At 29.0% G+C, this 27,287-nt stretch overlaps 2 protein-coding genes across 4 annotated transcripts; both read right to left on the bottom strand.

The window, feature by feature from the left end:
* Window positions 1–335: 335 nt before the first annotated feature.
* Window positions 336–27,287, bottom strand: LOC134827191 (uncharacterized). 3 transcript variants are annotated; one of them, XM_063839764.1, is made up of 7 exons: window positions 26,803–27,287; window positions 6,232–6,412; window positions 3,316–5,174; window positions 2,068–2,829; window positions 1,841–2,006; window positions 1,595–1,782; window positions 336–1,534 (listed from the first exon to the last, which is right to left on the bottom strand). In XM_063839764.1, exons 3-7 carry the CDS (start codon window positions 5,074–5,076, stop codon window positions 1,448–1,450), a joined length of 2,964 nt encoding a protein of 987 aa, XP_063695834.1. In that variant the 5' UTR covers window positions 5,077–5,174; window positions 6,232–6,412; window positions 26,803–27,287; the 3' UTR covers window positions 336–1,447. The 3 variants fall into 3 exon arrangements, with proteins under 3 accessions (XP_063695834.1, XP_063695832.1, XP_063695833.1); XM_063839762.1 differs by lacking the exon at window positions 26,803–27,287 and adding an exon at window positions 19,311–20,145; XM_063839763.1 differs by lacking the exon at window positions 26,803–27,287 and adding an exon at window positions 19,926–20,145.
* On the bottom strand, window positions 6,825–7,556 carry LOC134837520 (adult-specific cuticular protein ACP-22-like). The gene has a single exon (XM_063852903.1). The coding sequence runs from the start codon at window positions 7,554–7,556 to the stop codon at window positions 6,825–6,827; it is 732 nt and encodes a 243-aa protein (XP_063708973.1).

Genomic DNA, 27,287 nt, shown 5'->3' with positions numbered 1-27,287 from the left:
ATTAAAATTGATATGAATAAATTTAATTTTTTTAAAAATATTTTAATTATTTTTTTTATTTAATTTTTTTGACATTTTCAAAGTTGACAATTTTCTTTTTCACAAAAGTCAAAAAATAAAATTAAAATAAATTTAATTTTTTTAAAAATAAAATTATTTTTTTTTCAACAATTCAGATAATATTAAAAAAAAAAAAAAATTATTAATCAATTAAATTAACAAACTTTTATAATTTTTAAAAATTAAAAAAATATAATTTCTTGCAAGAAAAAAAAATTAATATTAATGAACGCTTAGAAATATTTAAACTTTCTAAATGGCTATCAAAATAAAAAATTACAAATTTCATTTTTTTTTTAATTTTCAAAGAAAAAAAAATTAAGACAAAAGTTCAAAATAAATTTAAAACGGCCTAATGACTATTTTCTACTTTTTTATTAGTTGTAATAGTATCTAAGTAGTTTTTCTTGGAAGCGATCCAGCTCTCAAAAATTCTGTTAGTAAAATTTTTACCAAATCCATTTTTTAAAATCTGTAGGTAGAGAAGTTAGATGAGTCAACTATTAACTTGGCTAGATTTTAATTCTCTAATTAATTATTATTTGGTAAATCGCTAAGTTTTTTAGAGCTAATTCTTACTTTTTAATCATGAACCTTTAAATATTTTGTTATTATTTAACTTTTTTTTGTGCTAAGCTTCCGAAAAGCTTTCAAAATGGCATTTCTGTGGTTGAGCTAAGAACTTCTACTACTGGGCATCTCTCCACATAAGAATTTTTTTAACAGCGGTGATCCAACAATTTTAGTTTTATTGTGATGAAAATATATAGCGATTTCTTAAAGTTCCTTTTTTTGCGTTTTTCAAAAATTTTTATCCAAAAATGCGCTCTTGTAATTCTCTCCATATCATGTTCTAGAAAAATTTCAAATTCCAATAAATTTTGGTGCTAATATCTAACCATAAGAATGAGTGCGTGCCTCTAAAGCCATTTTTTTTAGTTCAAAATACTTTTTTTCATCTACTTTCCTTCATCATCAAGTGTTAACTAGCAGCGTGAAAGTCATCCAAAAATATTTATTTTAATTATTTTTCAGACTAATTGAAGTAAAATTTTATGAATTGAAGTAAATTTTACATAAATCTCTCCTTTTTTTAGAATATTTGTTTTTAAAAAATTTAAAAATAATTAAATTCGTGATAATTAATATAATTTTTTTTATTTAAAAATTTAATTTCACTAAATTTTAATATCTTACTTCTTAATTATATAAGAAATACTCAAAAAAAAATTACTACTCTCTTATAAAGTAAATATTTATAAATTGCTTGTCTTAATTCGTATTTTCCATTCCTATTAGGACTTTTAAATTTTTTTTTCTACATATTAGAAATTTGATTTTTCTACTAAGATATAATAATTAATTAATATTAAAATAAAACAACTTTTTAAACTTTAACTCCTACACCATCCTTAACAAAGTCTTTTCCGAAGCAGTCGCTCAATATCGTGTTTGATTTGGTCGATGGGATTTCCTGAAATTAAAAAAAAGTCAATAAAAGTTTAATTTTCACAAAAAAAATGAAGAAACGCACTTTGATTGTGGGCAATTTGCCACAATTCGTTCCGTTTTTCTCGATATCAGCTTGTTTCCGTAGCGCCTTGTACTTTTTGTATTTGCCAATTGCTGGTAAGACCAACAACAAGAGTCCAGACATGCCAATGAAGAATCCAGCAATGTAGAAGGACAAGTCATAAGTGCTGGTGATGTCATAAATCCAACCTTTAAATAAAAATTCATTAATTTTTGTTGATTTTTTAGATAAATTTGACGAATTTACCTGCCAGAGGTGGTCCAATCAGGTTTGCGATACCTTGAACGAGTAACAGCAATCCATAGGCATTCGTGAATTTTTCGAGGGTGATCAACTCTACCAGAATAATACTTGTGAGAGAGTAGTTGGCGGCGATGAAGAGGCCAAAGAAGCCGGATAATGTGGCAAGGGACTGTTTTAAAAAAGAATTTTTATTAAAAATTGAGTTTTTAGGAGGAAAAAAAGTGACTTACCGTGTAAGTTTTACACCATGGCACCAAAGCTGTGATCAATCCACACATTCCCATGCAAATGGCGTAGATAAAATTCGAGCTAATCGACTCTTTGTCACCTGCCCATCCAAGTACGATCTCCCCAACCATATTCACAATGCCAATAATCGACACCAACATCGATCCATCTGTCTCGGTGTATCCCTTCTCGATCGCGTAATCCGTCAAATAGACATAGGGCACGTCGTACCACGTGTACAGCAGCAAATTCGACAAGGCAAACAAACAGAAACGAATATCCGTGAAATAACTGAAATCCAAAATGTCGGCAAAGAGATCTTTGAACTCCTCGATGCCCTGATACCATGCAGTCTTCTCCTTGGCAATCGTTGTCATCGAATTGCGATAAATGTCGGGGCAGGAGGATGCCCGCAACCGATAACGATTTATGTTGAGCATGGCACCGCGATACGTGAGGGAATGCCGGTGCATTTTAAGGTCTTTTAGGTAAGCGGCAGTGGGTGGAGTGCGGATACTTCGTTGGTGATGGCGACGCCACAATGGAAGTTGATTGATGTCGGTGTTGCCCGTGAATCCGAACGATTTGCTGCGGTCCGTTGGACTGCTGGCGGGAATCACGGTACCACCGGGCGATAAAATGTTATTTTTGGACGAAAGGGGCTCGCTGAAGCTGCGCGAGTGACAAAGACTGGGATAGTTGTGCATAAGGACACTATGGACATTGCGGTTGCGGGACAAAAGTTCAAGAACTTCTAATGGAACCTGTGGAAAAAAATAATTTTTAAGTGAGTTTGATAAAAATTTTGAATATTTTGTAAAAAATTAACTTTTAAGAGTTTTTTTTAATTTTTAAGAAATTTTTGCGATTTTTTTTCTGCTAAAATTTTTTTTAGAACTGACTGAATATATTTTAAATTTTTTTTTTTTTACAGTATTTGTTTATTTATTTATTTTTTTTTTGTAAACCTTAAAAAATTAAATTTTTACGAACGGTCAAAAATTATTTTGTTGAAAATTGAGACAAAACTTCTGGTAATTAAAAGTTTTATTTTTTAATTTTTTCGAAAAATTTTTTTAAATTCTATTTTAGGTACAAAAAGTTTTCAAAATTCAAAGTTGAAGAAAAAACATCAAAAGAACAAAAATATTTTTGATTAAATTTTAAAATTTTTTAGGGTTAAAAAAAAAAATTAAAATATTTTTTAACAGATATTTTTAAAATAAAAAAATAAAATTTTTACTGCTTACCTTTTCACCGTTTCGTACATAAGTCGGAAGCGTAATCAAAGAACTAAACAATCTCGGATCATCTGGTGTCATGTTGTCGCCGTCATTCGGTTCCTTAATTTCCGGTATCGTATTTGGCAGATTTCCAATCGTTCCTGCGGTATTTGTGCTGTTGCTAACTGAGAACGAATCCGCTGAAATTGCCGTTCCCCGCTTTTTACGTCGCTTCAGCTTCGCACGTTGCTTCGTCCATTCGAGATCTTTCATCAGCATGCCACAAACGCACATATTCAGGAAAATTCCCGCAAGTATGAGAGTTGTGCCACGCCATCCATACTCATCGAGCAAAATTTGGATAAGAGGTGCAAAGATAAATGTCCCAATGCCGCTGCCACAAACTGACAGACCAGTTGCCAACGATCGCCGTTTATCAAAGTAATATGCGACAATGACAACTGCAGCCACATAACATAAACTCAACCCGAATCCAGAAATGATGCCGAACGTCAAAAAGAGAATTTCCATGCTTTGCGCCATCGACGACAAGACAAATCCTAAGGCAGCAAGAATCGATCCGGCGATCGTGACTTTGCGACATCCGTAGCGATCGGTCAAAAAAGACGCAATTGGTCCGGATAACAGTGGCATCGCCATAAAAAGGGACCCAATCCAGGCCGTTTTGCCCTTGCTCTCCTCAAAGTAGTTGAGAAATTCGACAAAAATGACGCCAAAACTGAAGGTGATGCCGTCGGCAATTAGGTTGATCATGAACGAGGCGAAGACCACAACCCATCCCCAGCCACCGTCAGGAGCCTCTGAAAACTGACTATCTTCTTCGGAACTCGACGACGACGACGAGGAAGATGATGAGGATTCAGAACCTCGTGACAGTATACTGCCCGTGGGCGTTTTCGGCACTTGATGTTTCTCGTCGCTCTGGTAGCCCGGCGGCGGTTGGTCCTCGCTCTGCGAGAACTGAACGTGCAACGTGGGCCGCTCGTGCTCGACAATTTGCTTGAGGATGTGGTCGCCACGGAAACTACTAACACTACTACTTTTGACAATACTTTTTGGTCGTTTTACGGGCTCGTCTTCGTCCTCTTGGCTGATTTGCAGGAGCAACGGCTGCTTCACTTCATCACAGTTTTCCTTTTCGTTGTTGGTCTCGGAACACGTCCTTAGCTCACTACTGCTAGAATTAAGGTGTAAATTATTACGACTACTTCTTAAACTATTATTATTTGCGGATGCGGTTGGATCACATTTTGCGTGGTTGTTATTTGGTTGTTTCGTAGGAATTAGGTAGCCATTGTGCAATGGCTCGCGCTCTTCGTCATCTTCTTCGTAATCGTCTTCCTCACTAGTATTTATTAATTTATCACTTGAATTATTTATATAGAAATTATTATCACTAACGACTCTTTTCTTTTGTTGCAGTATCAAATCGTCGCTGTACGACGGGCACTCATTATTACTACTACTGCCATTCAATATCAAATTATTCTTATTATTATTTAGTATTTTTAGGTTTGAAGTCTCTGGATCATCGACACAACCGCCCCCGCCACTATTTGATTCATTTTCGAAAGTATTTGATTGAGTCGTTGTCGCAGCCGTTGTGGCTGCTGCACTTAAGTTATTACACACACTTCCCCTAATCGGCGTACTAAAATTAGACTTGATATTAGTTGGAGAAGAAGTAGCACTAGTTGGTGTTGATCTGATTGCAGCAGCAGTTGATGCTGATTGTTGCAGTTGTGGTATTCCGTTGATGAAATCCATTGTTGGTTTTTACTTTTGCTTTTGGTTTTATTTATCGATGTATGGCGAAAGTCCCGCCTAAATGGATCCAATTGTGGGGCGAGCATACGGAGCAAAATCTGGAAAATACAAAAAAAAAAAATTAATTAAAAATATTTAATTAAAATCAAACTTTAAAAAAATAATTTTAAAAAATAACGGCAGAGTTGGTTTCAATTTAAATAAAATTAATAAAAAAATAATCTAAAAATAATCTAATATTATTTCAAAACCCTAACAATAAATAAATTAAATTCAATAATTGGAACATTAGTATGTTAGAAAAAAATCTTAAATTAAAATAAAGGAATGTTTTTCTCGCGATTTTTTTATTATTAATTTAATTAATTTAAATACAGGTTTAAAAACCAAATTTTCTTAAATTTATTTTAATTTAATTTAATTTAATTTTTTAAATTAAATTTTCCTTAAATTAATTGTTAAAATATTATTAAATATTCATTTAATTAATTTATTTGATGAAAAAATATTTTTAAAAAAAATTAATAATTTTTTGAAAAATCCCTTGATTTTTTATAAATTTAAATTTTTATTTTATTTTTAATATTTTTTTCCCAAAAGTTAAATTCATTTCTTAAAATCAAAATTTCCACCCTGAATTAATTTAAAAAAAATTAAAATCAAGACAATTTCCTGCATTTTTTTTTTAGAGTACCGTAATGTAGATAATTCTTATGAAAAAAAAATCCGTTACAAATTCAAAAATTGGAACATCAATTTTGAAGTTAATAGAAGAATATTTTTCTATTAATTTTAGGATTTTTTAAGTTATTTTTTAGACAAATTTTAAATTATTTTTCACAAAATCAAAAATTAAATAATTAAAAATAATTCATTCTAAAAAATTTTGTTTAAAATATTGAAAAATTGCGAAATTTCGTCAAATATTCAAAAGTTTTACGTAAAAATGTTAATAGAACGAATTTTAAAACCTATTTTCGTTAATAGAACGTCTTATTTTTTTCCATAAGAATTTTATCTACAGTACGGTAATATTACAAATTTAATTTTTTTCACTCAAATTTATTAAATAAAATTCATAATTTCTGTTAAGTTCTTGAAAATTTTTTGTGGTATTTATGAAAAAAATTTAGTAAAGTTTTTACAAAATCTCACCTTTTGCCCTAAAATAAAGTTCAATCGGTCGCGATTAAATGACGATGTCGTGGAACTATGAAAAGCCCTCACTGAATTTGTCGTAGTCGGAGTATCAGTAGAATATTTGATGCTTTTACTTTGCACTAAGTACCCTGCCATGCGTAGCTGATACAAATGTTTCACCAAGTTTTACAAAAATCTGCAAAGAAAAAAAGAGAAAAAATTGTTAAAAAGTGTACTTAAAAAATCAAGCAATCATTCATTCATCTACGACACACATTATGCTCTTGCACCAGATGCAATTTTTAAGAAACGTTTATCGATTTTTGCAAAAAATGTTTAAACTACAGATTTTAATGGCATCCTTATTATGTCGTATTTCACCTGCATCATGAAAAAACACTCAAAAGAAAAAGGCTGAAGAGGAAGAGTGAAACCACATTGCCTAAAGTGTTTCTTGCAAGCATAAAATTAATCTTTGAAAGTTTTTTTTTTGTCTAGCGAAAAATGTTTGAATGAGCAAAAAAGGGCGAATTAATGAGTTTACTTGATTTTATTTATAAAATTCAGCTAATTTTGTTTAAAACAATAAATTGATGCTAATTGATGACTTAATGATGGTAGTCATAGTGTCCATGGCTGTTTCCAGCTGAGGAGGTACCATGTGAGTTGGAGACATAGTGGGTATTTCCATGATGTTGGTTTCCGTGGTAGTTGTTGTGTTTGTTGTTGTTGTTGTTGTGGTGTTGTTGGTGATGTTGGACATATTGTTCTCCCAAGAATTCACGTTCGACCTTGGCTTGGAATCCGCTGTGTTTGTCCGAGGAATAGTGTACGGTACGTTTGTGACCGTCAGGCTCAACGAGAGTGTAGAATCCTTCGACTTTGTCGCCATCGCGGCTTTCCTTTTGGCTCTTGATGTCTCCGGTATGATCATCATGGACTTCATAGGAGAATTCGTAGTGAGCTGGGGCATGGTGTTCTTCTTCGTGATGGTAGTTTCCGTGGCTGGAGTGTCCGCCGAGAGATGATCCATGAGATAATCCAGATCCGTGGCTCAATCCATGAGAAGATCCGTGAGATGATGATCCGAGGGACGAAATGTGTCCATGAGAAGATCCATGGCTGAGAGACGATCCATGACCAGAATGTTCATAGCTGGCATGTCCAAGGGACGATCCGTGGCTCAAACTGGCACCGTGATATCCAGAGGAGATATCGTGAGATGAGCCACCATGAGAGTAAGAGTTGTCGGAGTGTCCTCCTTGATGGTAGTTTTGGTTGATAATACCAGCTGTGGCGCTGGAGATCAAAGCGAGAATTGCAATGAATTTAAAAGCCATTTTTAAGTGGATTGGTTTGGTAACTGTGTGTTTACTTTGCAACAGCTGAAGTGATTGTGCATACTTTTGGCAATGCACTTTTGCTTTTTATACTAAAATTGTAAAAGTATACCGCTGCATAAATCTCACAGGTGAATTCGCTTAATTTTTGTGTTACTTGTTGTTACATAAAGGCATTACACTTAGCAGAGCCATAACACACCCGTTGAAATTGGACCAAAAGAAAGCGGGAAAATAGACTTTTTTTTTTTGAAAGCAAGGACATACGTAAGAGAATACGATTTTTTATTAGCTCTTCGGTAAATTGCTTTGCTTCTCACAAAAGTACATGTGTGTTACATTAAGTCTACTTAATGTTTTAATTATCCTCAATTCGATTTTTTTGACCAGATAATTTGAAAGGGTTTATTGAAAGGTGGATTTGCGTCACAGTACAAAAGTCAATTTTTTATCAAAGTTCTTTTTGGGGCTTCAATGAGATACTTTTACTATCTAAAATTTTTTATAAGAACTTAATAATAAAAAAAGTGGATTGGTCGAAAGGGAGTACAAAAAAATTTTTTCAATGTTAAAAAACTTTTAATTTTAGTTTAATATTAATTATTAAATAAATATAAATCAAAATGAGGTCGGTCCTGGAAAAAGTGCGGGAACCTGGGAGCCTCGTTCCCGGGAAGTTTACAAAAATCTTAAAGAAATATTGAATTTTTAAGAGTAAAATCAAAATATTTCTAATTTTTTGTCTTACAATTTTTGCGGAGTTTTATTTGTTTAAAAATTTAAACAAAAATATAATTTCATATAAAATCACTGAATTGAAACAATTAATTGAGTTTTAATTGATATTTTTTTTAAATTTATTTCTATTTCAAATAAAACACTTGTACCTAAAAATAAATAGAGATTTTTTAATTTAAAAAATATTTCAGAATATTTTGAGTTAAATATTTAAAAAAAATCATCTTAATCATCAAAAAATTTCTTCTATTCAGTGATCAAAAAAGTAAAGACCGAAAATAAATCCATAGAGTACAAATAATTTTTCAAATTAAAAAAAAAAATATTAAAATCAATTTTCGATAAAATTTTTAATTTTGCCCAATTTTTTATGGATTTTTGAGTACTAAAATAATTAAAAATTTCTAAAAATAATTTTAACAATATTTTTAATAAAATTATTTAATAAATAATTTATTTTAAAATATTTAAATATATTTTAGAAATAAAAATTAATAAAAAAAATTAAAACAAAAAAATAATTATAAAACTTTAGGTATATAAAAAATTTTAAATAATAAAAATTTAAAAAAATTAAATTTTTAAAATTAATTCAAAAGTAATTTTTTTTTTTTTATATGGAGCGATTTCAATATTTCCTTCTTGAAAAAAAACTTTCAAAGTACACGTTAAAATTATGACCACAAAAACTTTTCTGATATCCGCTTACATGTTCTTTCATTATTTAACGAGCACAAAGTGCATCTGCATCTCATCTCCTCCATTCTTCCTCCAATCATGCTTTCCTGCTTAATTTTTCATACAAAATTCGTTCGTGTTCAACCGTGAAAATTGCTGATACCGTTAAATATCGCAAATATTTTTCTTTCTCTCTTCAACTTTTTCTTCTGCACTCGAGGCAACAAAATCAAACAAACTTGCTTCTTTAAAAAAATGAGACGTGCGAGTGAATTTTTCTTCCGTTGCATTTTTCGTTGGACTGGTAATCAATTTAGCATTAGCAAGACTCTCACGTCTCTTCTTTTTCCACTTCAAATATTTCCACGATAAAATTCAAGCATGACCAGATAATTTTTGGGCGCTTTTAAAAAAATTGCAACTTTTGGGCGTCAAAGGTGATGCAACTTTCTTCTCTGCATCGCTCGTAAATCTTAAACGAAGATTTATTCACGGAATAAACTTGAACTCGACGCGCGAACGATAATCGTCGCACACCGCAAATTGGACAACAAAAGAAGACGCTTCTCACCACAAATAAAGGAATCATTACAAATCACATGGAAACGGCACGTTAAGTCGCGGAAGTTCATTACGAAACCTATCAATTTACAGTGCTCGCTTTTTCAAATGCAATCAAAGTCTATTAAAAATTATGAATGAGTGCGAACGTCAAGAGTTCTCATCACCTAATTATCGGAATAAATAGTAATATTTCCTTGTCACTCGACTTTTTCGTCATGCTTCTGCTTCAAATGTCATGTCATTCGAGCGGAATTTGTTCCATTGTAAAGCAATTGTGGCAGCTGATAAACAATTTATGATGAATTCCATTAAAAATATGGTCAATGTCGCTTAAAAATAAATTGATCATCACACAAAATGCACAAAAAACGAGAGAGAGAGAGCGAACGAGAAAAGAGAATAATTTTCCGAACATTGCAATAAATTGAACTTGAAATGCAATTATTTATGAGAATTGATTGCTTCTCTCGCACAACCGAAGAAAAAGTTTCATCCCCATAAATAAATTACACAATCCAAAAATAAATAAAGTTCGAAAGTCCATTCATCCGTTCACCTACTAAACTTTAGCATCATCATCACAAGGCCGAAAAACGGGTTTTTTGTTGTAACGCGTCGTGCCGGTCATTTCACCTGACTTGACAAAAACACAAACATACGACGAAATCGATCCGACACACAAAATATAAACAGAAGCCGAAATTTATGCAGAGTGCAGTTTTTGCATTGAACTTGACCTGGCATGGCGGGCGGGCGGCGTGTCATGCAATCGATCCGAATAATTATTCGGTACATGCAAATTGTGTATTGTTATTTTGTATCTACCCAGTGGAACGAAATTGACTTTTTTGAGGAAATAAAAAAAAAACATGAAACATTTTCAAATTATTTATATTTTTGAAAAAAAAAATTTTTTTTTGTATAAAAGTTTAGATATTTTTAAAAAGTTTTTTTTCTAATTTTTAAACTCCCAAAGCTTTTAAAAAATCACAAAATAGTTTTTTTAAGATTTTGAGGGTATAAAAAAAACTTCTTCAAATATTTTTTAATGCTATTTTTAATTTTCTTCCCTTTTTTATTTTCTACGAATTAATTTTAAAAAAATTAATTCTTATTTGAAAAACTTCATTTTAAATTTATTTTTAAAATTTTTTATTTATTTAAAGAAATTTTTAAAATTTTTTTTTATTTTATTTTAAATTTTTATTTATTTTTTTTTTTTTAAAAACTAAAAATTTTTTTTTTTAATAAAAAGAAAGAATTTTTTCCTTTAAAAACTTAGAAGGCCTTATTTTAAATACCGAGATTTAAAAAAAAATCCATTTCGTTCCACTAGGCACCAATTATTTGGCAATCACTCACCGAATACTCGATTTTTGTACATTTTAATGCAATTTTTCTCTTACACGTGCTCTAAATATTTATGAGCCGACGATTTTTTTCATTCGCGTGCGTGGTTCCGCGCGATCCACTCAACACTGCCAACTTTGATATCATCTGTATCGCTGCGAAATCAGGCAACATTGAACTCAACTCGTGCTTATCTCAAGATATTTGCCTAAATTGTTCGAGGCTTCCCCGTAGCTGTATGTATTTTTACCCACATAAATGGCAACTGATAACGCACCAAAAGATTAGCGATAGTCGGTCAATTAACTTCTTCGCACTGATATCACTAAGGAAGGCTTTGTTTGAAAAATTAACATGACCGCGTAAAAGAAGCAACGAGATCCGATGACGAAAACATCGGTCGAATCAATTTCAAGGCTAGACGCACTGACAGCTGATAAGATTGTGTAGAAAATTGAATTAAATCAACGTATGATTAATATTTTAAACATTTTTGTGCCACTTAAAAAAAAGTTTCCTGATTGTTTTATTGTGCCTGGCAAACAAACTTTTATTGTGATTACTCCTTTGAGGAGGCAAAGTACACGCGCATAACTTATTCAATATTCAATTTTGCTGCATCTGTACACAAATTTTCATTGTTTTTACTTGTCGTTGTCAAATTAGTGTCTCGGAGCTGCTATTTTTAAGTCGTAAGTGATGCGACAACATGGAAAGAGTACATTTTAGTTCTCGCTTGAGAGACGATAAAATATTTAATTTTTGTCAGAGAGCTCAAAATGGTCGTTTTGCACCACAATCACCTACATGGGCTTATAAATTGGTGGTGAAGATACAAAAATATGCACATTTTTATACGAATATGACTTTTATGAATGTGCAGGATAAATATTGTGTTTATCTTGTCACAATAACGTTGCATGGATCTCTAAGGGGAACAAAATTACATTTTTCTACAGAAATTATGAAGAGACAAGTGTTTTGATAAGAATATAACGGGAAAATATGGAACCTGTCAAAATGATAAATTTTAGTCCGTTAAGTTTTGTGAGAAAAAAAAATCTGTCACATGTTAAATCTGTCACAAAATTTTTTTCATAAGTTTGCCATTTTTTCTGACAAAAAGGTTTTTTTTCAAATTTAAAAACAAATAAATTTTGCAACGCTCAAGAAATTAAAATGTCATGAAAATCCATAAAAAAATTGGAAAAACTTACACATAAAAATTTTCAAAGCCTAAATATCGGTGGGATTGTTGTGAAAAAAATGTCCTACGTGAAAAATTAAAATTATTGGAAAATTTTGAGAAAACTCGAAAATTAAAAAAAAACAGGAAAATTGACGATTTCTATTGTAAAAATTGAAAAACTAAAAAAAATTGGAAAAATTGTAATTTTTTAAATATTTTTGAAAGCTCAGTTAGCAACGTGAAAATTCATATAAAAATTTGTGAAATCCAAAAAAACTTGAACATTTAAAACTTTTTTAAATTTTTATAGAAAATCAGTGGGCAACATAAAAACTCATAAAAAGTTGTAAAAATTTTAGAAAATCCTAAAATATTTTTAATAAGTTAATAAACAACGACAAAGCTTATGAAAACTTTGAAATTTAGAAAAATTTGTGAAAACTTTAAGTTTTAAAAAACTTTAAATTTTAAAAAAAACTTCACAAAAACTCGAAAAATTCATAAAAATTTGGAAAAAATTACTTTGACACGTTAACACTGAAATACGGTCAAGCTGTTCGTACGAACAAATGCTTTTAAATTTCTTTCAAGAATTTTTTTCTAGTTTTCCGATAAAAACTTTTTTACTTCTAGGTCACACTGCAAAAGTTGTAATCTTCTTCATGTGAGTTTGTCGCCATAATTCTGCCTCTATTTTAAGCCAGCTGCATGTTAAAACTGAATGAAGCAAAAAAAAATCCTTTTGAAGTTAAAAACCAATTCACAACGTTCCTCTTTTTTTTGTTCTCGACAGTTCATGCACAAACAAACTAAAACTGACATCTTCCTTTGACCTGATACTTTATTCAAATTTTCATTTGGGTCGTTTGATAAAACATTAAAATCTCATTCTGCGCACACAATGAGCGTCAACATAAATTACGTTTCTTTTGTATTTTATGGAAAGTAACTTTCGGAAAAATTTGCGACCTTGACCTGAATGAAAACAAAGAGAAAAAGTGGCACACGTGTTTTTTTTTATCCGCATTTAATTTTTTTCGTTCCTCATTCTAATCTGATTTTACTTTTCTATTGAACCTTGCCAAACACTTTCTTTTTTTTTCTTTCGTGACACAGCAGTACGCAGAAATAATCAGAAGAAGAAGAAGAGTCATTGACTCCTCGTCATCTATTTTAAGATTCGCTCTGCTGCGTAACTATTTGCATTTTATTTTTGTTCTTTGTGATAAAATTTCGCTGAACATTGAACCGAATCATGAGATGAAAATCAAACATTTGCATAACAAAAAATAATTTTTTACGAAAATGGCGTTTCAAGGCTCATAAATTTTGTAAGACCAGCAATTTGCGCGAAAAAGGAAAAAGATAAGACAAGACAAGTATAATCAAATATTTGTCAGTGTAAATGAACTCAATTCAGCTGGTGACACAATTTTTTTTTTTGGTTGATGTCTTATCAGTGACTTTGCTTATTGAGTTTGAGCAGATTATAAAAATAACCTCAGGAGGAGCTTGACGAATTTTTCCCAAAGCCCAGACGTGATGAATGAAGTTCCTTATCGCAAGGCAAACATTTCGTCGATAAGAGAGCACGCTGCCGGCAATGCCTCGGCACATAAAGAAGAAAGACGAAGTGCGTGTAATTGCTTCTAGAAGAAGATAAGGAACAATGAAATCGATGTGTACATATTTATTGTAGTGCGAGAATAAGTCCCGATAAGGTTACTCATATATAAATGGGGCTCAGTCAAGTAGAAGTTTATTACGTCGCTGCTGATAACGGGATTTTTTTATTTGGAGTCATTAAACTGGCGAATAGCAGTACAAAAAAAGTGTAAAGCCCACACGAGAATGTTGTAAGTCGCAAAAAAATGAAGGTAAATATTTTCAAGAAATTTCTCAAAGATTAACTGAGGCTATTCAAAATTTATTTCAAACTTTTTGTTCAAAAAAATTTTTTTTTTTCAGAAAATTATTTTTTCATAAAAAGACCGAGTTGATCATTTTTGATAATTAAAAATAAAAATAAAATTAATTAATTAAAAATTATTTAAAAAATTAATTTCTGAGTATTTTATTGAATTATTAAAAAATTAAGAAAAAAAAAATTTAAAATTAAAAAAAATAATAATTTAAAAAAATGTATTGAACAAACTCAGAAAGAATCTTGTAAATTGTTTCAAAAAAAAAAAAAATGCAAAACTTAAATATAAAATTTACCACCTCTAATTTTAATATTTGATTTTTAACTTTTCAATGGGCTAAATGGGGTAAGAGATAAAAATTAAATATTTATTTGAAGTAGCCTAGAATTATAAAAATCCTTTTTTAGATCCACCTCTGTACGAAACGCAAACAAAATGCGACACATTACATGCTCCATTTAATACTTTTTGTTGTGCCCTTTTTGTGATGACTTAGGTCAAGGACTAACAAAGGACTAAAAAAATAAATTGATTGTTTGTGCAAAAAAAAAAAACATTACATAAGAGTAATTATGACTGTTTTTTTTGACAATTTAACACAGAAAGGAGGAGATTTGAAATTTAAATGAAATTATTTGCATTTTTTGTTACTGTAGTCAGTAACTCAATCGACAATGTAACATTTTATGATCTTTTCCTGATGTTTATTGTTCTTGTTTTATTGTTTGACTGAAATTGCGTAATAAACCCGGAAGATATTTACATCTCAACAGGGAGAGCGCATATTTGATGACGATTGTTTACGATACGTGTTCGTGTTAAATTGAGTGGTAAAGAATCAGAGACATGAAAATTTTACTGGGTAAGTCCAAAAATAATTTTTTTATTTTAAAATTTTAAAAAAATGAAATCAACTTAAATTAAAATTAATTTAATTAATTAAAATTAATTTAATTAAATAAAATTTATTTAATTAAAAAAAAACAAAATAAATAAATTATTTGAAATAAAATAAAATTTTTAATAATTTTTTTATAATTCTAATTTTTAAATTTATTTTAAATTTAATTAATTTTATTTTTAATAATTTATAAAAGTTTAATATAAATCAATTTTTTTTTATCTTAATAAAAAATGTCAAAATTTCCTTAAAAGCTCCGCACCTTTAAAAATATTTAATCAAATCACCCGAATGAACTGAATCATAAAATTTATTCATTGCATCTGCAGTCCATTTGCGTTCAGAATACAAAAAAAAACACAGAATAAAATCCACAGTCGACTCAATTTTTTTATATCCTTCAAATATTTATTCAGTCAGAAAATGTTCATAGACTTCTCCTCCTATAATAAATGTAAATAACGCACAAACGAATATCGGAATGCATTGCCAAAAAATATCAAAACATTGCTCTCCGTAAATTCATCTCTCTGTCTCTGTTCACATAAATATTTCATGATTAGCGTACAAAAAAGTCCGTATTTTTTGTGATGTTTTTCGATTATCTCTTGTTTCGTTGCAGCAGCTGCTACTGCTCCTACTGCCGCTTCAACAACAATAACAAATTCATTTTCGGAATAGATGCACAATTTCCCAATAGATCACAATGAAGCTGCATTTCTAAACAATTAACCGCTTCAATGACTTTGGTAAATTTTTGTTTTTCGCAAAGCAAAACAATTTTCCAACCGCCAACAACCAAAAAATGGTCAGGACCAATTAATTTTCCATTAATGTCGACAATCATTATTTCTATAATCGACGCCTAAGCAGACATTTTCAAAATTGTTTTGACAAAAATGGTTTTATTGTGGTGTCATTTTGTGTTAGTGGCACAGGATAAATGGAAGCAGAACGACGACAACCTGTCAACATGAAAATTTTAAACATTAATTATACTTGCAAAGTGTGATGATCCTCTCGCTGCATGCATGGCACCTACAGACCGAGATGACGTACAAGTGCAGCTTTTATTGCAATTGAACAGATGTTATGAAAGTCAAGCCGCTTTTTCGGGGGAGTTGAAGGAAAATGGTTTTTCCCAATGTTAAATTTATTCATCACGCGTCGTCGTCGTCGTCACAGAGAAGAACATCGAGCACCAATGTTTTTCTAATCAGGACTGTTCCGCATAAAATGCACATTATCAATGCCACGCAAATTTTAACCTGTCTGTCACTCGGACGAAATTTTAATGAGAAAATCGTTCTTCATGCATTTTGCAGGTAATGCGACTCCCATTTTACGACCCATTCAAATGCGATGATAATGACGATGAAAAATATCAATTGCACGCATGGCATCAATTTGAATTGGTTGCTCGTTCGAGAGTAACAAAAGGCGCCCACCACAGAATTTCATGACAATATAATATCTGTAAATGACCTGAATGAGGTGAAAATGGACAATTTTGATAAATTTATGTTACTGATGTGTGTGTGCGATAATAATGCTGAAATTGCGTCATTTGTTACAAAACCGACCTACCTTCGCTTTGTGTGTCGATCGATTATATGGTTTTGATAGAGAATGTTCTGTAATTAATAAAATCCAAATTCATTTGGAAATATCTGTCAGTGTAAGAAAGATAATGGCTTATCGTTTGTCTGTTTTTTTGTAGAATTTCCCATAAAATTCAATGACTCGTATTTTGTCTTCCTCTACCATTTTCGGAAATTAACTCAGATATGAAGATTGTTATTGCTTGTACCGTTTGTACACAATAAATGGCACAACATCCACAAATATTTCACTTATTTTTTTTTTTTTTTACAAAATTCGTGTGATATTAATGACAATAGCGCTTTTAAAATATTTTTTTTTTTTATAAAAATTTTAAAAGTTAATTTTTATGGGTATTATTTATTTTTATTTTATTTATTATTTTTATTTTATTTATTTTTTTGGAGCAAGTTTAAATTTTTATTTTTTTTTTGAAAATCTTTCTTTTGTATCAATTTTAATGCTCACATTTTGACTTTTTTCCCTAAGATGAATAAAAACAGGTGGGATTGGAGTCCAAGCTTCCGTTATTTGTTCACAAACTTTTCTTAGAATCATTAAAATTGAAACTTTAGGTAAAAAATTTATTGTTTTCTTTTTATAAGAATAATTCTTAAATTTTCATAAAAATTTTAAATATCATTAAAAAATATGTTAGCAAAGAAAATGCGAAATTTTCGTTTTCTGAATAATTTTGAAAAACTTACAAAAAAAAATTTTTTTTGAAGAAAAATATTTAAAAATTTAATTTTTTTTTTGAAAATTGTAAAATTTGTTAATTTATAAATTTTTAAGCAATTTTTGTAATATTTTATAGAAACCATTAAATAATTCAAAATTCGGGAAATTAATTTAAATACCGGGAAAATTAAAATTTTTCAATCTCTAAAATATCTGTACTCTGGATCCGAATAATATTTAGAAGAAAAACTATGAATTTTGATTAACTTTGGGAGAAAATGACGCATTTTTCATATCCGTGTCAAAAAACCACTTTGGAGCAATTTTCTCTTCGAAAATTAATCAAAAAATGGTCTAAACCAAATCCCAAAATCTAGATTAAGTTATAAATCTCTCTTCAGATCTTTCTCTATGTATGATGAGACAAAAGTCTGACAGTATAGAATAATAATGAGATACACGACTGAAAAAAAAAGAAAACATTATAATGTATCTTCATCTTCTTTCTATTATATTCTATTTCTAACAAAATTTCTCTCGTACTCATGAAAAAACGAACAAATTTACGCAGTAGTATCGTCGTCGAGCAGATACAAAAGGAACGACAAGAAAAAACATTTCAACAACTCAAGTGATTGCCAATTTTTTTTTCTCTACTCTTCTTTACTACTATGTTTGTCATTTTTTTCATTTGTTTATTTGTGTCGTTGCCGCTCTGCTTCGGGAAAGACAAAAACATTTGTAAAAAAACAAAACAAAAAAACCTCTTTTTAAAAAAAAAAATCATAAACAAAAATCAGATGTTGCGTTGCGTAATTAAGTCAGTCACACATGATTTGTGAAGGAGAAAAAAACTGTATTTTTAGTGTTAATAACACTTGAGCGTTGAAACAAGTTCTTTGTTGTCAGAGCGTTTCAAGATTATCTGGTTAGTCATTGAGTTTCTCGCCTAACCGGTATCATTAATTATCATTATTATGAATATGAAACAGAATGCAAGTCAAATCGAGTGTCGAGAATAATCAGCTGTTTCGTTGATAAGCGAATTCGTGACAGAATGAGAGTTGGTTACGAAATTAGGTCACGTCACGAACGCTTTGTCGCATCAATTAAGCGCACAAAAAAAAGCCCGGAATACGCGAGAAAACTTGGAGTAATTTAATTGAATCTAATTACATTGTCAACATCTGTTCATCATCTTTCTAAGCTATAATGGCGATCATTGTCGCAAAAATTGTGTGTCAAGAATTAAATAATTAAGTCTTTCAAAGAATTTTTGCTCCATAATACTTTTTAATTTTAGGCCTATTCAAAAAAATTAAAGATTTTAGTAAAATAAAAAAATAATGGGGCCAAAAAAATCGTTGGATTGTAAGAAAAATTTTTTTTCTTTAAAAATTTAAAAAAAAATTATTTAAAATTAAAAAAAAAAATTTTTTGTTATTTTTTATTAAAATTTAATTTAAAAAATTTTTACAAAAATTCCAAAATTTTTGAAATTTCTTTTTGGATTTTAAATTTTAATGACCTCAACATGAAAAAAATTAATTAATTCTTATGCCACAATTTAATAATCTCACACTTTTTACCGTAAAAATTACTTTTTCAATGAAAATTCTGAAGATTTAAATTTTTTTTTTTGCCCAATTCCAATTTTTTCTTAAATGGAACATCGGAACATGTTCCACTTCGAACGGCCTTATTGGCAATAAAAAATTTTTAATTTATAATTCCAAATCGCATTACGTTCTACACGGCAGAAGTAATTTAGTTTAGACGACAAATAGTTACAGAAATGTGATAACCTTTGCCCTTGATTTTTGCTGTTTACATTTTGTGTAGAAACATCGAAAGTTCCCTTTATTGTGACATTTCTTGTCGATAATCGTCATAAACTGTGCACTCTTTGTCTTTATTTTTTTTTCTTCATTTCAAAAAATCACTTAAACTTTCCACAAGTTTTCAACTTTTTGTTTCTTTTCAACTCATTCACGCTAAAAAAAATCAAGACGAACAAGGAAAAAAGAACTTTCAAGGTCGCCCATTTAAAAGTAAGTACACGATACTATTGTTGTTTGTAAACGACAGTGGAGACGACTGGCTGGAAATTAATTTTTTATACGTACCCATGGACTCGCTGCTATCGGACCGTTTTCCATAAAAAAGCTTCTTCAACCCAAATAAAGGAATTAATTTGACACAAAGAAGGTACAAAATATTTTAATTATTATCGACGTTTTGAGTCAATATTTGGCAAATCTATATTGCTTTTACTCTTATCTCGTTTCAGGTATCAAGTTATTTCCAGTTAAATGCCTCTTTTCACTAAAAATCAGCCTTCTTTTTTTTTTGTTTGCCACACCGCATTCAATATCACACTTTGAATTTAATTAAAAAAATATTTCTAAAGCACTTTTCTCCCGTCCGCTTCCCAGATTTTTTTTTATGACATAAAATTGACACAATCGGTTTCGCAGTTATTTAAGACACTTCTAAAAGTCACACTTTTGTTCCCCTTTTATTTATTATTTTTTAGATAAAATTAAATTTAAAATTATATTTTTTGGTCCGGGGAGGAATCACAATTCAATTTTTGGAACACAAAAACGGAGACAATTTATATCTAATTTATGGCAGGTTTTGTACTATCGTGTCGTCGGTTAAGTTTTGTTTGTTTTTCTAAATTATCCGCAATATGACAAAAAATGTTTTTTTTTTGTTTATGCCGAAATCGATCTCACATTTATCCTTTGTTATTAATATTTTATGAATTTACTGCTACTGCTTTACTTGTTTGAACGCATAACGGAATTTTTTAGATATTTTTTTAACTGAATTGATTAGAATACAATGCGATGCAGTTTTTTTTGTGTGCGATGTTTTTGTCAAATATTTATTTAGGATGATAACAAAAACATTTACCACAGACTTTACAATTTTTTTATTATTTTTTTAGGTACACTTGAGACAGTTATTCAGGATTTTTATTTATTTATTTTTTAAACAACGAAATATTTTTTTTTTATAAATAGACAAAGAATATTTTTTTTCTATTTTTTTTTTTTTGTAAATATCGATAAATGTATCACTTTTTGAGTAAATAATTTATTTTTAAAATATAGTTTTTATTATTAATTTATTATTTTTTTTGTGTGCAGGAATTTATTTTATTTTAGTTTATTTTTGAAACACACATGAAAACGATAGAACGAATAAACTGAAACTGTCCAATGTTTTTGTGTGTTTTCTCGACAAAGGCAAGCGAGTCTTTGAGTAACTCTCTCTCGCGCTCTCGCAATATTTCCACTCACGAAATTTGTACAATTTTTCTATAACATACCGATCGTGCTGAAAATCTTGCATCAAACTTGGTACAACTTTGGAGAGAGACCACTCATTCTGAAAACCCGGCAAAAATTGTGCAAGGTCTGTTTCTATGTTAAATAAAAAAATATGTTCGTCTACTGCATAATCTCTCATATTTACATATTGATTCTTATCTTTCACAAGAAATTACGAGCGACATATCTGCAGTGGAATTTTTTCTCATCGCAGTGTCTAATTCGGATTTTAGGCGAGGAAAGTTGCCAGGGTAAAACAGCTGATTTTTGTTATTGAATGGAGGAAAGGGTGTTTGAGCATCAACAACAAACAATTCTTTTGAGTACACTTGACATCATATTCAAAGACAGATTTGAGAGAATCAAAAAAATTTTTTTTTACCAACTCAGACAAAGAATAATCCTTGACATTAATCTCGCTGTTTGTTCATGGAACCGAAAGTGGAGGATTATGTGAGCTTAGAAAGTGATTCCGAATGAAGTTCAAAGTCATCAGAATTTTAAAACAAAAAGCTTCATTTGCGATCGTTGTTGTTGTTGTTGATATAATTATCTAAATTAAGAGGTATGCTGTTGAAGCCAAATTAATAGGTAAATAAAATGAAATTAAAATTTGGAACGTTGTCTATTCGGCCACCATATACCGACAAAATGCATGTGAGTGCGAACAACTACTAAATAAATTAAATAATTAAATGCATAAATTTTATGTGATTTTAGATTTATGGGGTGTTTTTGTTTGTTTAGAAAGAAAATAGAATGAAAATTGTCGGGTGCATTTGTTTTGGTCACGTAAATTGTTCGTCGTGTGTTTTGCAAAAGTGATTGATATTTGGGCGGTGGTTGTTTTTGTTGAATAAATTATTATTATTATTGCGGGATGTGAGGAAATTACTTGTTAAAATTAGTATGAAGGAGACGTCTGGTTGTTAGAATGTCGATCGGAAGATTTATTTTTTATGTATGTTAAAGGGTGGATAGAATAATTTAAAATGAAAGAAAAATTATAGACAGAAAAATTTGTGATGGAAATATCTGAATTTGAAGGAATTTTTCAAAGGAAAGTGTGCATATATGATTTTTTATGAACCTTATATAAAAAATTCAGAAATTTCTTTTATCAATGTTTAAAAAAAGTTTTAAATTTTCAACTAACTTGATAAATATTTAGCTTAAGAAAAGAAAAAAGAGAATTTAGCATCACCAGGCAGGAACAAATTTTTTACTAAAATTCATTTTTTGAGCTACAGAAAATAATACGTAAATAAAAAAATAAATTATTTAATTAAAAAATAAATAATAATTTAAAAAATTAAAATTAAGCAGTTCAAATTTTTTATCAAAAAATAATTTTTTACTGAATTTTTGGCTAAAAATAATAAAAAAAAAATTTTCTCTTAAATTGAATTATTTTTTGATGATTAAATTAAACTTTTGAAAATTTAAAAACATTTCAAAAATATTATTTTTTTTTCAACTATACCTATATTTTAATTTAAGGTTTTTCGTTTAATAAATATTTAAATTTAAAGCATAAAATTTTTTAATCATGTCAATTTTTTATACAAATTTTAAATTAAACTATACATTAAATATTTTTTTAAATTGTTTCGTCCCTAATGATGGCTTCATTTTTGTTTCTTGATTGTTTTAACTAAATAAATATCAAACACGTGTCAAAACTTTTTTTTTGCGAGAACCTTAAAAAAAATACGTTTGACACACATTTTCCTCGTAAGATGAAAAACAGAAAATTGATAAGAAAACTTTAACACTTATCAATAAAAGAGTCAAATAACAAAGTTCATAACTTCGTGATCCTATCAAACCGTCATCTATTGAATTAGGAGCCGAAAATAACAACAGCAACCAAATTATTATCGTTTGACATGACACAACTTATTATCATCATCTGTCTCCGTGTCATCAATGTAACAAATAAAAATATTCCTTTCATAAATAATACAAAGAGAGAGACCGAATGTTATTCACGCAATATTAACATTATTATGCCCGAAAAATTGTTTGTGACCTTGAACTTGGCCTCCATGCACTGTTTTCATTGAATAATAAACTTTCTCATTTTCCAACTTTCATTCAAGAACGACATTGAGTTCAATCAATGGAATTTAAAAGTTTCTTTTTATTTTCTTTTTTACGAAAATACTTGGAAAAGACCGAGAAAAGACAAATAAACAAAAAGTGTCGCAATGAAAAACAAAAGAATTAACGCCAAACATATTTACACTTTCTTTCGATACAATCTAGGTCTGTGTGTGTGCATTTTTAGCGCATTATGAACATTTTTTGGCAGTTATCCTAATAACAAGAAAATCCCCATAAAATGCAGAAAAAAAAAAATCAAGAGGATTTTTCAAAGAAGAAAAAATGTGTGAAACAAAAAATACACGTGTCATATAACGCCCAAAGACTTTTATTTTTAAAAATTGTTTCTCGCCTTTTATCGATTAATACAATGTCAGTTTTTGTTTGGTCGAATTTTTTTGTTATTATCATGTATGCATCGTTTATTGCTCGAAATACACATCAGACGTACATCGCAGGTGACTAAAATAGAGGTAGATGCTATTTTTATAGATCGGGCGTATCTATTTTTGTGCAAAATTTCTTCATATCTGCTGATTGAGGTAAATAATTTTCATTCATGTGATGAAGCGGCAGTGGTATGAAAAATTTCCCGAGCAAACGACGTTAATATGCAGTTCACGACGATAAGTGGTGAAAAATAATGAATATTTCCGTTTAATATTCATTTTAACACTTTAGTTCCTTATTCAAATGAATACTTGCAGCGACCTTGAACTTTCGCGCGAATTATTGGAAAACAAATTTCCTTGGCAATAACGATGTAGTAATTATATTGACTGCAATCGATAATAATGTATTTTTTGTAGCATTGAAATATGTATCAGAAAAAAATTAAAATTAAGCTTAAATCATTTTAGATTTAAAATACTTATATTTGAACTAAGTAAGACTTTAAATATTTTGACATAAATTTAAAAAAAAAATTTTTTTTTTAATTATTTTTATTTTATATTAATTTTTTTATTCATTTTTTTTTTTTGATAAATTTCAATTTTTAATTTGTTGAATCAAATTTTTTTAATCAAGATTTTTTTTCTTATTATTTTTGCTTTCTTTTTTGGCTTTTCGGTTAAAAATCATTTTTTATTGATTTTTTTGTATTTTACTTTACAAATTTTATTTTTTTAAAATAAACCTTATGTCATTTTTACATAAAAATAAATTAATTAATTTTCTTTTAAATTAAAACTTTACATTAAATACTTTAAAACATTTTTAGGAATTTTATTTTTTTTTAATTAAAAAAATTGAAAATATTTTTTTTCTATAATAAATTTTTATTTAGTTTAGTTTAATTTTTTAATATGACTTTTTTCTAAGAATAATAATTTTTTTTTATTTGGAATTATTTCTAAGCTTAGTTCAACTTTTTTTAAGTCAATAATTTTTTGAAATTTTTTTCGGCCTCATAAATTTAAACTGTCACAATATTTGAAATTTTTAAGAAGATTTTACCTTATTTTGGTCGAAAAGCAATTTAATAGCATTGAAACCTTTTTTACCAGTCGACTATCTTTTTAATCAAAAAATAACAACATCAGAAAATTACTTTTTTTTATCTTCGTGTCTTGAAACCACTATGCTTTCCTCATAATATTATAAACATTTATTCCAATTTTATTCATTCCTTCATAATATTTGACATGATATTGCATCATTATTATCATGATCCACGGCAATTTTCCTTTTATACATTTTTTTTTGCAGTAGGAAGAAGAAAACAGGTACCTACAATGAAGAATTTGCCAGATAATTTGATTGTTAGTGGAATACAAACAAGACACGTGTCTCATTCCGTACTTTCCGCGAAATGAAAAAAATGCTATCTACTACGCGATATTACGAGAAACATTATTTATGTCTGTACTTTAAAAAGAATAATAAACACAAACTACCTGTTCACTAGTTACCCGAAGCTCATGGCGATATCGTTTCCTAAATTCATTTTTTTTTTTTTGAAACAACAAAAATCAATAAAAACATAATTTGACTTGCAAAAACGTGCCACGTGTCACCGTGTTGTCGTGGCTACTTTTATTTTCCAGAAAATTCCGATAAATTTTCGGCTGACATGAGCGTCCGTTGAACCAGAAGAAAGGAAAATAAAAGTTTTGGAATAAATTAGCAGCACTAGTAGTGAAGGATACAGCAATTGAGGTAGGTGGAGATGTGTGTTTTTCGTGATTGGCGCCTCATTTCTGCCTTCCGCGGATGTTTCCTATTTATTGTTATTTCGTGTTAGTTGTGAAAAAAACCTTTAAAAAAACTATATGTGGCTTAACAAAGGCGAACGAGAGAGAGTTGTTTATTTATGCCACATTGTAATGATGAAGGGAGGATGTGTGTATCAAGCAAAGCAGAGCCAGGAAAGAAGTAGAGTATGGCACGCGTGTATTTTGTTATTATTTTTTATGACATGTATTCATAATAAAGAAAGGAAGGTTACGGCAAACATTATCTAACATGTGTAGGATATGTAAAGGGAAAATAAAATATACGAGTGAATAGGAAGATTATGTTGACATTTTTCTTTTTTGTTAGTATATTTTTTTTCTAGAAAATGTAAAAAAAGACACTCAATGTGTGTAACACTTTCAAGGATGAAGGACATTCGACGTTGATGACTATTTTTTTATGTAAATTGATTGATTTTGACTTGTTTTTCAATTTTCTTTCGCATTAACTCGAAAATAGATTTCAAGGTTATCAAAAATAAGCATTTAGGTTTCGTGACTTAAATATTTTGCTTTTTTTATTTATTGTTTGTTTGAAGTTATTTGATGAGTGATTCATAATATCTTTAAATAACTTAAAGTCCTTCGAAAGTTTGTGATATAAAATTAATTCGTATTAATTTTTAAAAAACTTTATTTTAATTAATTTTTGTTAATATTATTTTATTATTATTATTTTAATAATTTTATTAATATTATTTTATTTGATATTATTTTATTAATATCAATAAATTTTTTAATTTTGTTTTTATTTTATTTTATTTTTTAATAAAAATTTATCTGTATTAAACTTTTTCAAAACCGAAAAAAAATAAAAAAATAAAATAATAATTCAATATTTTTTGTTCTGTTTTCAATTAATAAAAAAAAATAGTTTCTCCAAAAAAATTTAAAATTTCATAAAAAAAACTTACAATTAATTAAATTTAATATTTTTTAAATGGTAATGGTAATTATTATAAATATTATTTAATTAAATAATTATTTTAATAAAATTAATTTATCGATTTTTTTTATTTATTTAATTTATTAATAAAATTAATTTGAAACAAATAATAATTAGAGTTCCAATAAAATTTTAAAAATTTTCAATTTCAAATTTTCAATTTTTAATTCAAAAATACTTAACAAACGAAGTGCTTAAATTTTAAAAAATCACCGAAATTCGAATCCTTCGTCGTTGAGAAAGTTTCAAATTAAATAAAGTTTTAAAATAAATCGTAAACATTCGCATCAAATTTCTCAAAAAAAATTCATAATAAAGCAGATTCCTGTTGAGATTCTTTAAATAAAAAAAAATATACACACAAAATAATAATTATGTTATCTCTGTCGTATTTCCGTCTCATATTTCACATATTCATTGAAACTCCAATTTTGTTTGCTTTTAATATCAACAACGAGAACATCTGGAACAATGGTGATTCATTCATTTGCGACTTAATTTCTTAATGAACTTCTTTCTTTGTCTTTTCTGTCTTTAATTTCATTCTGTTTGTGTTGACGTGATAAATAAAATTATAACAAACAGATTTCAATGCTCCTGAGTCATTATTGAGAGTTTTATCACTTCAGAAAAACATAAATCAATCAGAGTCCATTGACCTCAGAGAAAAATAAATAATTTATCGCATGAAACGTGACCTTCGTTAAAGATTTCACACTTTTTCCATTTCCTTTTTTTTCTTTTTTTTTCATTATCAATTTATGTCGACACAAAATTGCAATTTTATCGAATGGACTTTACCCCAAATGGACACGTCACATGGCCGAGTAAGAGAGTGAAATGGCAAGGAAGTGATAAACAAGGTAATAAATGTAAAAACTTGTTAAATTGAGCAAACATGTCCTTACAAATTGATTTGCTTGTTCGCTTCGACAACTTGTTTGTTTTAAAAACTTACACGTACTTTTTTTTGTCATGCATCACTTACCTCAAATACAAATATTTTGCGTGAAAAGGGTGCTAGAAAACACGAGCGGCTGACATTGTAAACTTTTTGATACAATTTTACTGAAATTTCTTTGTCACTATCTTTTTCTTGTTTATTTGTTTTTTTTTTATGTTTTGCTGAAGGTTGTTGTTAATTAAACTTTTTCCTCCTCCTCTTTCTACTTTTCTTTCTCGGTAATTTTAATTATTTTTCAATTAATCACCGAGTGACTTTTATGATAATTTCATTAAAAAATGAGACCACGATACACTCGATTCTGTACCTACGGGTGGGTCTTTTGATGTAGCGTTAATTAATATTCACTTTGTGAAATACTTTGTGATACGATATCTAAACTTGATTTATTAAGGGCGATGATTTCACACTTTCATTTTTTGGTTTTCCGGACCGTTTTTCGGATCACGAGCTTTTTTTCGAAACCGAATTTTGATGAATTTTCTTTTTAATTTTAAATATTTGCGGAA

Source organism: Culicoides brevitarsis, chromosome 1, assembly GCF_036172545.1.
Source record: "Culicoides brevitarsis isolate CSIRO-B50_1 chromosome 1, AGI_CSIRO_Cbre_v1, whole genome shotgun sequence".
Taxonomy (NCBI): domain Eukaryota; kingdom Metazoa; phylum Arthropoda; class Insecta; order Diptera; family Ceratopogonidae; genus Culicoides; species Culicoides brevitarsis.
This window is presented reverse-complemented; position numbering and strand designations above follow the sequence as displayed.